The sequence below is a fragment of the Kogia breviceps genome, chromosome 16 (assembly GCF_026419965.1).
Source record: "Kogia breviceps isolate mKogBre1 chromosome 16, mKogBre1 haplotype 1, whole genome shotgun sequence".
NCBI classification, from domain to species: domain Eukaryota; kingdom Metazoa; phylum Chordata; class Mammalia; order Artiodactyla; family Physeteridae; genus Kogia; species Kogia breviceps.
In genome coordinates, this window is record NC_081325.1 from 10609443 (window position 1) to 10622367 (window position 12925).

General features: G+C 44.4%; 1 protein-coding gene across 1 annotated transcript in view; it reads left to right on the forward strand.

Annotated features, from left to right (window-relative positions):
* Positions 1–4153: 4153 nt before the first annotated feature.
* The window catches only part of KL (klotho), a 46909-nt gene continuing 38137 nt past the window's right edge, over positions 4154–12925 (forward strand). Inside the window, exon 1 of the mRNA XM_059041574.2 lies at positions 4154–4981. Coding sequence (XP_058897557.1) covers positions 4166–4981 — 816 coding nt within the window. The 5' untranslated portion in view covers positions 4154–4165. The remainder of the gene's footprint in view (positions 4982–12925) is intronic.

Genomic DNA, 12925 nt, shown 5'->3' on the forward strand with positions numbered 1-12925 from the left:
TTCCTAGTTCTTCATGAAGGTGCACCTGATATTTAGTGGCTCTGAAAACCTCTGTGGAATGAGGAACTTGCCAGGTCAGAGAAGCTCAGAGCCCTAGTGTCACTGCCTTTTCAATCTTTTGGGGCTCGTCAGAGATGTACCAGGGAAAGTGGGTATGTTGGCAGTTAAACTATTCCACAGTGACATAGCTTTGTGTGCTATTTCCTGTTGTAGCATATCTGAGGTTTTAGCAGAGTGGGCTTGGGCCATTGCCCACCGAAGTACATATATATGCAGGATGTCAAATATGGTATTGTCATGACTACTTCTTCCTGTGCTCAGGGCAGACATTACTAATCAATCACAGCCTCTTTTGTAAGCCAGGATGTGGCTCCAGAATTCTCAACAATGTGCTTCAGCCATCTCTTACTAACGGTTTCATTCATTCATTCCACAAATATGTGTGTAGCAACTACAATGTGCAGGCATTATTCTAGGTGTTCCAGATACTGCAAAGAAAAAGCCAGGTGTCTATTCTCATGAGGCTTACATTCTAGTTGAGGATAAAGGAAATAAGTAAACAAACAAGATAATCTGGGATAGTCAAAAGCTCTATGAGAAAAATAAAACAGGACCCTGTAATTGAGAATGACTGGGGGTAACTATTTTGGATGGAGAGGTCAAAGAAGGTTGCTCTCAGAATGTGGCTTTTGCTCTAAGACCTGACTGAGGAGAAGCAGGTGGTTCTGTAAAGAGCATTCCAGAGAGAAGGAACAGCCTTGAGGTTGGGAGCCATTTAAGCTAGTTCCAAGGACAGCCAGGAGGTGAGTGTGGCTGGAACAGAGTAAAGAGTGGGAGAGTGATATGAGAGGAAGGCAAGTGTTGTTGGTCTACTTCGTTAACTGCTGCATTCTCAGTGCCTAAAATAGTGCTTGGCACAAAACAAATGTTTGTTTAATGAGTAAATGAAGGGAGAAACTCCAATGTGATATAATGACAAAACCTATTAAAGACTCTTTATGGTCTGATCCCTACTTACTTTTTCAGTCCACAATTTCCTTGAACAAATAGACTTTTTTTTTTTAACCACAAATACACTGTGAACACTTTTTTCTTCCACATTTTGTTTCCCAGGCTCCTTGCAAGTTTTACTCTTTAAACCCCAGATATTGTCACGTCTTTTCTGTGAGACTTTTCCAGTCAAGTCAAAATAGGGTAACTTCTCCTTCTTCTGAATTCCTCTAATACCTGTCATAGGTGTCATTTGTTAACGCTGAATGTAATAAACTAAACAACTTTATTATCAACTTTCTTCATCCTGTTTCTCCCAACCACTACTGTTTTTGAGGAAAGAGGCTGTCACCTATGTTTGGAAGTCTTGAGCTCCTCGTGGTTGCTTTGCCCATGGTGGTTGCTGCGAGAGATTGTGTCGATGGTATCAGTACCTCCTCAGAGAAGCTAGTGTCTGTGACTGTTGAGCTGAGAGCACGTGGCGTTGATGTTCTGTTTGGGCCCATGTGAATCAGTGAACCCCCTTCTGCTCCCTTTGCAGGGGAGGGCTCCGCTGGTCCCAGGAGCACCTGGGAGAAGGGACTGGGTGAAGGATGATGGTCACCTTGATGACTACCTTTAGGTTGTTGAAAATCATCACCACGACAAAAGTCAGTAAGATCTCCACTAATCTGTCCTCTGTCAAAAAAAATCTCCTTTCCTTTGATGCATCAATAACTTCACCTTTATATTCAAAGCACAGCAAGTAATTAATCTCTTATATGTGGGAGAACAAAGCATTGAATGAAATCCACATTTTAGATGTAGGAAGGGGCCTGTGAAAGAACCAAAGTAAAACTGAACAAATGCAAAGCAGCAGTAGCAATTATTCACACTTCAGGAATCCAGAATTTAATAACCATGAACAGAACCTTGATAGATAAACAGCAAGTTCTGGAAATAAAGTTTAATTACCATGTAATTTTTATCATTGGGTTCCATTATCACCTGGGGACATCCCTGCAAATGCTGAAAGCTATGATGTCCAACTGGAGATACCTGTGCTTTATGTCCCCTTCAGAGAGAGAAGAACTTGAAATATGAAGCATTCAGTCACCTTGGTCCTTTTTAATCACTGCCCTAAAAGTCTCTCTCTCTCTCTCTCTCTTTCTAAAACTGTTGGTTAAATAAAAGTAGCAATAAATACAATCTGCCCCGAGCAAATAGACCATACATCAATAAGTGAACACTTAGCCTAAGCTATTTTCCATGAGACCCATGAAGCATTTCTAATTGAAACTTAACAAGCTACAAGAAGCAGACACTCTAATCTTCAGCTCTAGAAGGGAAATGTGATCCTGCATGCAGACATAGAAGCTTTTTAATTTAGCTGGAAGAGAGTGTCATTGTGGTTGCATGGTATAATTTTTAAAATACCTGGAGTGTCATTGTTTGTTATTTCACATTTATTGAAAAATGTAGATGGTCACATGTAACAGAATAGCAATGTCTTGTTCCAGCCTGATGGCTTAATCTTACTAACCACATAATATATGCTAGCTGGAGTTGGGACTATTTAATAAAACACTGGAATAAATTTGTTGTGCTTACATTTTAAGGAAATTAATAAAAGTAACTTCATCTGCAAAATTTAAAACTTTATTGATTTTAAGTCTGTATGAAACAGCAGTGCAAGGATGATCCCTAGATGAGAATGGATGTACCTCTATGAGGATCTTAGTCATTGATCACAGGAGCAGGTGTGCCAGGATTGAGACACATCGTATTGGAGAGAAAGGCAAAGATATTAGCAGGATCTTACATTTGTCTGGGCTTTCCATGTTTGAGTCCTCTGTGTGCACAGTTTTTCATTTGAGCGTAACAAGCCTCTAAGGCAGCAGGGCGGACACGGCCCTCTCCATTTTATACAATAGATAAGGATCCTAAGACTTGGACTTCCCCCAAGATCACAAAGGTGGAGCCCAGACCATCCACTCCCCAGTTAGTCACAGATCAGATATACACACACGTAAACGGACACAGTGTCTCCACAATTTCTATCAAAAGGGCTCTTTGGTACCCGGAAAGACGTCATGACTATTTTGTCCTAGAGGGTGCTTGGGCTAAACCCCTCCTCCCTTTTCCGTTCACTGATCAGGGACCCAGAGTCCTCCCACTCCAGCCCAGCTGCGTGCAAGGTTTGCACAGATAAATTACTTGCCAAGCCAGAGCTGAAAGCTAAAACATGTGATTATTCAAAAAACAGGTGCAAAGGATAATAGAGGTTAATGACAGCTAGTCAAAGTACAAACCTTGGTGTTTCTCTCTCTCTTTTGGAAGAACAATCACAACTGTCATTTGACGTTCACCAAGTAATTCTGCACTATTGAATTAAATAACAAGTACTGGTTTTGAAATGGTTAAAAGATAACAGTAAGAGGGAGAGGAAAGCAAAATTCCAACGCATCCCATATATCTCCTTTGTCTTCCTCGAGGGCGTCCTGGACTGGGCCCTGCGGGACCCACCATTCAGGTTGCGCGTGTCGGGGGCTCCTCACGGGAGCATCTTCCTTAAACTTCAAGGGGAAGTCCACCACAAGTCCCTCTCTCCCAACATTCCAAGTTCCGACCTAGCTCTCCCCACCCTGCCCCCCAGTACAATTTCGACCAATTCCTAATCAGCTCTAGTAATGTCAGTTACTCTTCTCGGCCTCCGAGTGGGAGAGAAGAGAAAGCAGGTGCTTCCCGGCGGGCGAACCCCGCGAGGGCATGCAAAGTTCCCGCGCCGAACTCAGGAAAGTTGCGTGGCCGCCTTCCTTCCTCCACGCGCCCCGGCTCTGCGGCTTCTTCCAGGAGCGCGCGCGGATGCCGAGTAGAAGGCGGAGTGCAGGGCACTCATGTCGCGGGAACATCCCCAGCTGCCCCTGGGAGCAGAGAACAGGTGCATTTTCTCCGACGTCCGGGAGCGGCGCCCGTTGCACCTTGCCCGCGGTCGCGCCCCTCGCGCGGACTCCCGCTCGCCCTTTGCGCCCCCGCCCCCCCAATTCGGGGCGGGGAGAGGCGCGGGGCCACGGGTAATTATTGCCGGTGGGGCCAGCCGGGGAAGCGGGGGTGGGCGCGCCGGCGGGAGGCGGGCGGCGCGGCGCAGGCATAAAGGGGCGCGGTGCGGCGCCCCGGTGTCCGGCTCCCGCGCAGCATGCCCGCCCACGCCCCGCCGCGCCGCCCGCGTCTGCGGACACCACCGCTGCTGCTGCTGCTGCTGCTGGCCCTGGGTGGCCGCCGCCTGCGCGCCGAGCCCGGCGACGGCGCGCAGACCTGGGCCCGCTTCGCGCGCCCTCCGGCCCCGGGTACCGCGGGGCTCTTCCACGACACCTTCCCCGACGGCTTCCACTGGGCCGTGGGCAGCGCCGCCTACCAGACGGAGGGCGGCTGGCGGCAGCACGGCAAGGGTGCGTCCATCTGGGACACATTCACCCACCGCCCTCCGGCGCCTCCAGGCGACCCCCCGGTAGCCGGCATGCCGTCGGGCGCCCCGTCTCTGTCCCCGCCCGCCACCGGGGACGTGGCCAGCGACGGCTACAACAATGTCTTCCGCGACACGGAGGGGCTGCGTGAGCTCGGGGTCACCCACTACCGCTTCTCCATCTCGTGGGCGCGGGTGTTTCCCAATGGCAGCGCCGGCGCCCCCAACCGGGAGGGGCTGCGCTACTATCGGCGTCTGCTGGAGCGGCTGCGGGAGCTGGGCGTGCAGCCCGTGGTTACCCTGTACCACTGGGACCTGCCCCAGCGCCTGCAGGACGCCTATGGCGGCTGGGCCAGCCGCGCCCTGGCGGACCACTTCAGGGATTACGCTGAGCTCTGCTTCCGCCACTTCGGCGGCCAGGTCAAGTACTGGATCACCATCGACAACCCCTACGTGGTGGCCTGGCACGGCTACGCCACCGGGCGCCTGGCCCCCGGCGTCCAGGGCAGCCCGCGGCTCGGGTACCTTGTGGCACACAACCTCCTTCTGGTGAGTTCGAGGGGCCAGGCGGAGGGCCATGCCGGGGAGAGGGCCACTGGAGACGTGAACCTCCGGTTAGTGAGGCTCCATTTGAGCACATCTTTGAGGTTACCTGGGATTCACACCTGAGGAGGGGACGGGGTTGGGGGCGCTGAGCATCTTGACTTCCCTGGAAAGCGTGGAGTTGGGAATGGGAGGGAAGCCCCCGCCGTGGGAGCGCCTGTGTTTGCCCTTTTGGGCCCATCGTCAAAAAGAAATTGCAATCAGTTTCTCCTGTGAGAAAAGGGAGCTACTTTCTCTGAGAGTAGAGGAATTCCTAGAGGTAAGATAGGGAGGACCACGAGCAGCCACGGGGAGCATGAGAAAAGAAACACGTTTGTTCGGAAGCCACGCAGATAGCATTACTCTCTACTGGAATTTGTGGAGATGTCATGAGTTCAGTGTTAATCCAATAAGATCTGTCTTGCTTGTAGCACGAGTTCACGCTGCAGCAAATTTGAAGGTATTAAAATCGCATCTACTGCAGAGCAGAGTTCAAATTGTCTTTGGATGTTCTTTCTGTGGCAGGATTGAACACTACATCCACCAGCCTTACTTAATCAGCAGGGGTATGCTGAACCCTCATAAAATCTTAAAATCATAAATCTTAAATCTTAAATCTTAATCTTAAAATACAGAAACCACTACAGGGAGATACAGATTGGGTCCTACGACAACTGTATTTGCACGATGCTCTCTCCAATAGGAAGGATTCCTCAGGGATGAGATTATTAGCCTGACACAATTGATTTTAACACTCTTGTGCAAAAGGCTTAATAAATTTTGACAGTAGGAAGAATGAATATGCTATGATAAAGTTGTCCCCCAAATAACTCTCTCTCCTTTTGCTCTTTTACTTAGTATTGAAGATTAGGTCTCATCGATTTGAGGGTTCATTTATAATCTCAGTTATTGGTACACTTTGTACAGAATTTTGTATCATGAGAGAATATTTTATGGATATGAGCAAACATTTTAATAAAACTGTTTAAATGTATAACTTTTGGCACCACATTTTGGTGACTTGTGGGCCTACTGGAAGACCTGTTTTTCTTTAAACATCTTTATTGGAGTAGAATTGCTTTACAGTGGTGTGCTAGTTGCTGCTGTATAACAAAGTGAATCAGCCATACGTATACATATATCCCCATATCCCCTCCCTCTTGCGTCTCCCTCCCTCCCTCCCTCTCCCACCCCTCTAGGTGGTCACAGATCACAGAGCTGATCTCCCTGTGCTATGCGGCTGCTTCCCACTAGCTATCTGTTTCACATTCGGTAGTGTGTATATGTCCATGCCACTCTCTCACTTCGTCCCAGCTTACCCTTCCCCCTCCCCGTGTCCTCAAGTCCATTTCTATATCTGTATCTTTATTCCTGTCCTGCCCTTAGGTTCTTCAGAACCTTTTTTTTTTGTAAGATGGAAGACCTATTTTTAAATTTAGAATTAAACCACATATTTTGAACAAAGTCAAGATGAAGATCATCACTTCTACACACTTTAATTGAAGCCATAGATAACTGAGGCAGAACAGTATTGGGTTATTGAGTTGACTTGCTGCCGGAGCTGCTGGTAATGTTGTAATAATGGCTAATTAGATTGTATGTCAGCTCCACAAGACGTGTTTGGTACCACAGGTCATAAAAGAATGTTGGCTTTGTTTGACAAAAAATTTGTGATTTAAGTGATTCCATGTTGAATCATATTTTTCATTAAGATACTTTAGAGCAGTGGTAATAAACTTTTTCAGTCTGTCAATCCTTTTAAGGAATCAGAAGACCCTAAATAGCACCTGTTCATGGTTGGTGATAGAAAAACTATGGGAAAAACTGGCCCCTCTTTTAAAGAAAACATAAGCAAATTTCAGTTCATACCAGAAACAAGAGATATGTGGACCAACTGAAGGACCTAATAGACCATTCCTGCAAAATTACTACTTTAGATTTAAATCACATGAGTTCTGTTTTCAGAATGCATGTAATAAACTGTGTAAATACAAAAGTTATCAATGGTTATAGCCACTTACATGATCATTTCATACATAAGGAACTGGGGCTGTAGGAGCTTTCTGGTACTCTGGTATTTTATTTTATTTTGATTCTAAGCTACTGATCTTTTTTTTTTATTGGAGTACAGTTGGTTTACAATATTGTGTTAGTTTCTACTATACAGCAAAGTGAATCAGCTATACATATACATATATCCCCTCTTTTTTGGATTTCCTTCTCATTTAGGTCACTGCAGGGCACTGAGTAGAGTTCCCTGTGCTATACTGTAGGTTCTCTTTAGTTATCTATTTTATACATAGTATCAATAGTGTATATATGTCAATCCCCATCTCCCAACTCATCCTACCACCACCCCCTCCCCCTTGGTATCCATACGTTTGTTCTCTATGTCTGTGTCTCTATTTCTGCTTTGTAAATAAGATCTATACCATTTTTTTTCAAATTCCACGTATATTACTCTGGTATTCTAGATAGTCAACATGCTTTTGGTTCTTGTGCCCACTCTTGGCCTTTTGATTAACTTCCCAGTTATATTTTTGTATCCTTACACAAAAACTTGCCAAACACTAACCATCCTTCCCAGAAATGCAGTGGACTTTGTGTTCATAAGAAATTAGTAACAGGGGGACAGTAGGTTTTGCTGATGCTGCAAACGTAATTACAGTTGCTGTAAAATATTAATTTTGCTTTCAAATTTCTTTGGTTTGGAATTTAGTCATTCTTGTATCTTATGAATAAGTTGTCATGATCAAAAATGGTATCTTTCGGGCTTCCCTGGTGGCGCAGTGGTTGGGAATCCGCCTGCCGATGCAGGGGACACGGGTTCGTGCCCCGGTCCGGGAAGATCCCACATGCCGCGGAGCGGCTGGGCCCGTGAGCCATGGCCGCTGAGCCTGCGCGTCCGGAGCCTGTGCTCCGCAGTGGGAGAGGCCACAACAGTGAGAGGCCTGCGTACCACAAAAAAAAAAAAAAAAAAAAAAAAAAAAAATGGTATCTTTCATTATTTCATATGAGATATTTTCATTCTGATTTCAATACTCTTTCTTGGCGTGTGTGTTAGGGGGAGGGGGTGAGGGAAGTTTTGATCTTATTTGAAAAGATAAATCAGATTCCCCAGATTTTTGTAATGGAACATTCTGGTAATAGAACATTTCAGCTAGGGCTTAGATATTACTGGCAGGGGCCTTAGCTTATTCATTTGCGTTTGGGGATATGATGCTTTTGAAGGATAAGTCTGGCCAGCACTCCTCCCCTGCCCCATTCTCTCCTTCCACTAATTTACAAGTGGACTAAGGAGACCCCCTGGGGAGACTGGGAATTTGAAAACTGCCCCCACCCCACCCCGGAGGACAGGAGGCAGGCCGGACAAACTGCAGGATGAAAAATGACGTGGGGAGGCTTGGCTCAGAATGGAGTCTTCGTGGTTTTTTGCGGGTTTCTGGTACTGAGGTAAACCTGGATAAAAATAGCTTCTGTGTGTGTGTGTGTGTGTGTGTGTGAGAGAGAGAGAGACAGAGACAGAGACAGACTGACAGCCAGAACTGAAAGGAGGATTTCCCTGCAGAGCCCTAGGAATCCAGACTACTTTGCTCATGAGTGTAACCCAGGAAGAAGACGCACCTTCTCTCTGACTTGAAGAGGCACTGCTCTGCCTTCATAGCTCTTGAAAGATGGTTCTTGATGGCCCCTGAAAAAGTAGTGTTAAGGCCTGTAGTTGGGAGTCCAGCTCCAGCGGTGCCTCTGAGTTTTTGTTCTGCCCGTGGGTTTCTGAGAGGACCAGGACCCAGTTGAAGATAACATGGGCCTCCCAGGGAGTCCTGCAAATGTCTGTAAAGGGAACTTGTGGGAAAAGACAAACTTGTTTCACTTAAGGAGGTGGGGCTGGGAGATATTACTTTGGGCATTTCGTATAGTGCAGACCTGACTGATATTGAATATCAGTGCTCCTGTCTTAGCTGATCTCTCCACAGCATCTGTCCAACCACTATTCTCTTTCTTGCTGCACTTCCTCAGCTCGGCTTCCAGAACCCAGCTGTCTCTCCCTTCTCCTCTCAGCTCACTGGCGATTCATTCCCAGTTCCCTCTGCTTATTCCTCTTCATCCTGCCTCTAAATACTAGAGTGCCTTGTGCTCCCTCCTGGGACCTCTTCTTAGATTCGCTCCAAGTGAACTCTTTGAATACTCTATGTCCTGATGACTCCAAATTTTGAGTCTCCAACCAGAACTTCTGCTCTGAGTTCCAGACTTGGAGCACTTGGAGTGCCCTCTCCACTTTGATGTCAAATAGGCACATCACATTTAATAAATTTAACATTTAACAAATCCAAAAACAAATTCCTGTTTTCCCCATCTCCATTATGGCAGCTTTGCTCTTTCAGTAGGATGGCCCCCGAACCTTAACTTCTTCCTTTCTCTTAACATCTTATATTCAATCCATCAACCAGTCCTATAGCTCTACCTACCTTCAAAATATATACGGAATCCAACCACTTCTCCTTTTATCTATAGCTACAGGTCCAAGCCCCTATCAGCTTCTGCCTGCATCACTGGAATAGCCTCCTAGCTGATGTCCTTGCTTCTGCACTTGCCCCTTGCGGTTCGCCATGATGGATATTCTCAAGGATATCATTATGTGTGAACAAGATAAAGCCCCTCATTTATTAAAATCCCACTTCTTCTTCGAGAACCAGCTCACATGCTCCCTTTGGCTCCACACTCGAACGCCATCTCTTCCTCCTGTGGAATCCCACAGTGCTTCACTCTGATGCCTCCTGCCACACTTCTCCTTTTATTTAATCATTTGCTTCCTTTCACTAGCCAGGTAATTCCTTAAGTGAGGAAACCAGGTTCACTTCATCTACCCTAAAATGCCATCTTGCTCTTGGTAGGTGCTCAGTAAGTGGCTTCTGGCTGTTTAACAGCCTGACTCTGCCTTCGTCAGCTGATGCTCCTAGGATCTGCTCTCTTTGTCAGTTTTTCTAGCCACTTTGTTATGGGACAGGGGGTACTAAATTCTAATCAGATAGTAAGATCAGTAAATACAACGGGGCAGAATCTGACATTTTTCAGTAAAAATATAAGGTTCATCATTAAATGTATGACTCCATTATAAACATTTCCAAACAACTGAAAACTATCTACAGTCACTATGCAACATTATAAAAAAGTTTTCAGAATGGGAGGTAGGGAAATTCTCCTGGCTGGCTTTAGGAGCATTGATTGGAAGTGGCTTTGTTGTCTGGTTGAGTTTTCATTCCCCAAGTAATAGTGGAGGCAATTTATCTACTAGATACATGTTTAAATTATACATGCTATGTACTTTTGTGAAGCACTTTACCAATTTTCCTCTCTTTAAAATGTTTTTGGTACATCTCTGGAATAATCAACTGGGTTGAAGATTAATGTATTGTATAGACTACTGAATTCAATGGTGTGTTTAATCAGAAACAGTTAAAATATCTCCTGAAGAGCTTGACTCACTCTTCTTCGAATATTTTTTTTTTTGGCGGTACGCGGGCCTCTCACTGTTGTGGCCTCTCCCGTTGCGGAGCACAGGCTCCGGACGTGCAGGCCCAGCGGCCATGGCTCACAGGCCCAGCCGCTCTGCGGCATGTGGGATCCTCCCGGACCAGGGCACGAACCCGTGTCCCCTGCATCGGCAGGCGGACTCTCAACCACTGCGCCACCAGGGAAGCCCTGAACACTGTTTTTTGAAGGTCACAGTCAAGTCCAAGAAAAAAAGTTACAAATAGGAAAAGAACTAATAAAATAATTTCAAAATTAACAATGTTTCAAAATAACAGTGTTTTAAAACGTCAGTTATTTTGAGTTGAAGAAAAGAGGGAAAATACAGACTACTAAGCATTCAAATAACGCCAATATACATTTCTTAAGTGCAAAATGAATGAATGGACAACTATGTTACCTGAATGTGTAGTTAGTCATGAATTTGGCACACAGAAGTCTTCTGAGTTATCTTAATTTTTCAAACAATATGATTGCTCCAAGCCAGAATTTTAAAATTAATTTGTACAAAAAGTGCTTTTCTTTCAACGAATGTTATCTTTTTAAGGCATAAAGGAAATTTTAGGTGTAGGAAGAGAATAAAGTACAAAATAAAATTGGGAGGACAAAAAATAAAGAGTGGGCAAGTAAGAATACATACTGTTACTGAATCCTTCAAGATCCACATCTTCTCAGGAAACTGCAAAGTGATACTTGTAATCTATACTTAAACAGATAGAGCATATAAAAGGTAGATTATGCTTATCTTGATACATTCTGGGTACACAAAGATAATCTAAATGATCAGTATAGCTCTTCTCCCTTCTACCTTGGGATAAACTCTTATTTATCCTTCAAAGACTTGACTCAAACACTCCCATTTTTAAGATAACAGGCACAGAGGATCATTTACTCATTTGCAACTCCTTGAGGTCAGAGACTGCATATCATATTTCTTTTAAAATTTTTAGTGCTTATCTCAGTCCTTGGAGCAGAGGAAATATTCGATACAATTTTTAATGAATGAATAAATATAGATGTAAAATAATTTTACTTCAATATGTCCTCTTTTTCTTTCTTCTAAATTGAACACCTACAGTCTGCTTTCTCAGCCAGTATCTGGGAAGGAGTTTTAAAAAGTGAGGAAGAACAGGGGAAAAAATTTCTGCCCAGATAGGTATGTAACCTTTGCACATTTCCAAGGCAAATAATATCCCCATTTTCGTCCCGTGGACAGGGGAGGAGGGGAACAGGGGAAGGGGGAGAACGTGACCTTGTGAGTGCCTGACCTGGAGGCTGCATCATCTCTTCCACTCACCTCCCATTGGCAGGACTCAGTCACGTGGTGTAAGGAGTGTGGGAATTACTGCAATTGCGTAGCCTTGTGCTCAGAGAATCAGGTGGGGACACGTCATTAAGGACAAGCATTCATCTCTCCGACACCGTCCACCTCTCAAATATATAGTGAGAATTAAAACAAAATCATGTATGTCGACATGTTCTGAAAAACGTAAGAGCTCTACAAAGGTGAGGTATGAATTTCTATTGTCAATAATAATAAAAGCAAGAGTGTTTGAGAAGTGATCCTCTTGAGCTGTTTAGGTGAAAGGAATTAGACGAATGCTTTAGAAATTGTTGACTTGCTTAACTTCTTCATTCAGTGGGATAGAGTCTTTGCAATTATTTCAACAGCATTTGACTAAAGATTTTCAAATCAGTTTTGAGATAATTTATTTTACATAAAACATATTACCAGGTACCTTGTCTTGATGTTTAAAGAAACTATACTAAAATTTATGACTGATATAATTTGATATATTGACTAAAGATAAAATATTTAGTGAACTTACATGGCCCCAGTCCGAATAGATTTTTTTTATTAATAACATTATTGTTTGAAGTATGGATGTCAGAACATCATCCATGAACCAGTATCATTTATAGTTTGATAAAATACTCAAAATAAACTGAAACCAGTACTATACATTAAGTTTAAATATAATGGTGAGAAGATATTATTTCCATGTCTATAAGTACACTACTATTTGATAATTAGAATGTTAGAAGGCACCAGGGAAATCCCAGGTCAGATTTCTTCTCAGGACCAACTCCTTGCCGTGTAGGGTCCTTTAGCTTCTGCTCGACTATTTGCAGCAAGAGGAACCCAGCTCATCTCAAATTGCGCGCTCGATTTTATCTTTTATATTGATTGGAAACCTGCCTCTGTATGGGACTCACCCGCGGTTGTCTCTGCCTCCCTAAAATATCAAAGAATAAAACAAATTGCTTTTTGACGAGACAGCTTTTCAAATATCTGAAAAGGCCACTATGTTCTTCCTAAGTATTTTCTACTTTATTCACACTCGTGGCTGCTCCTCCGAGAAGAATTAGAGGGAGCTGGCA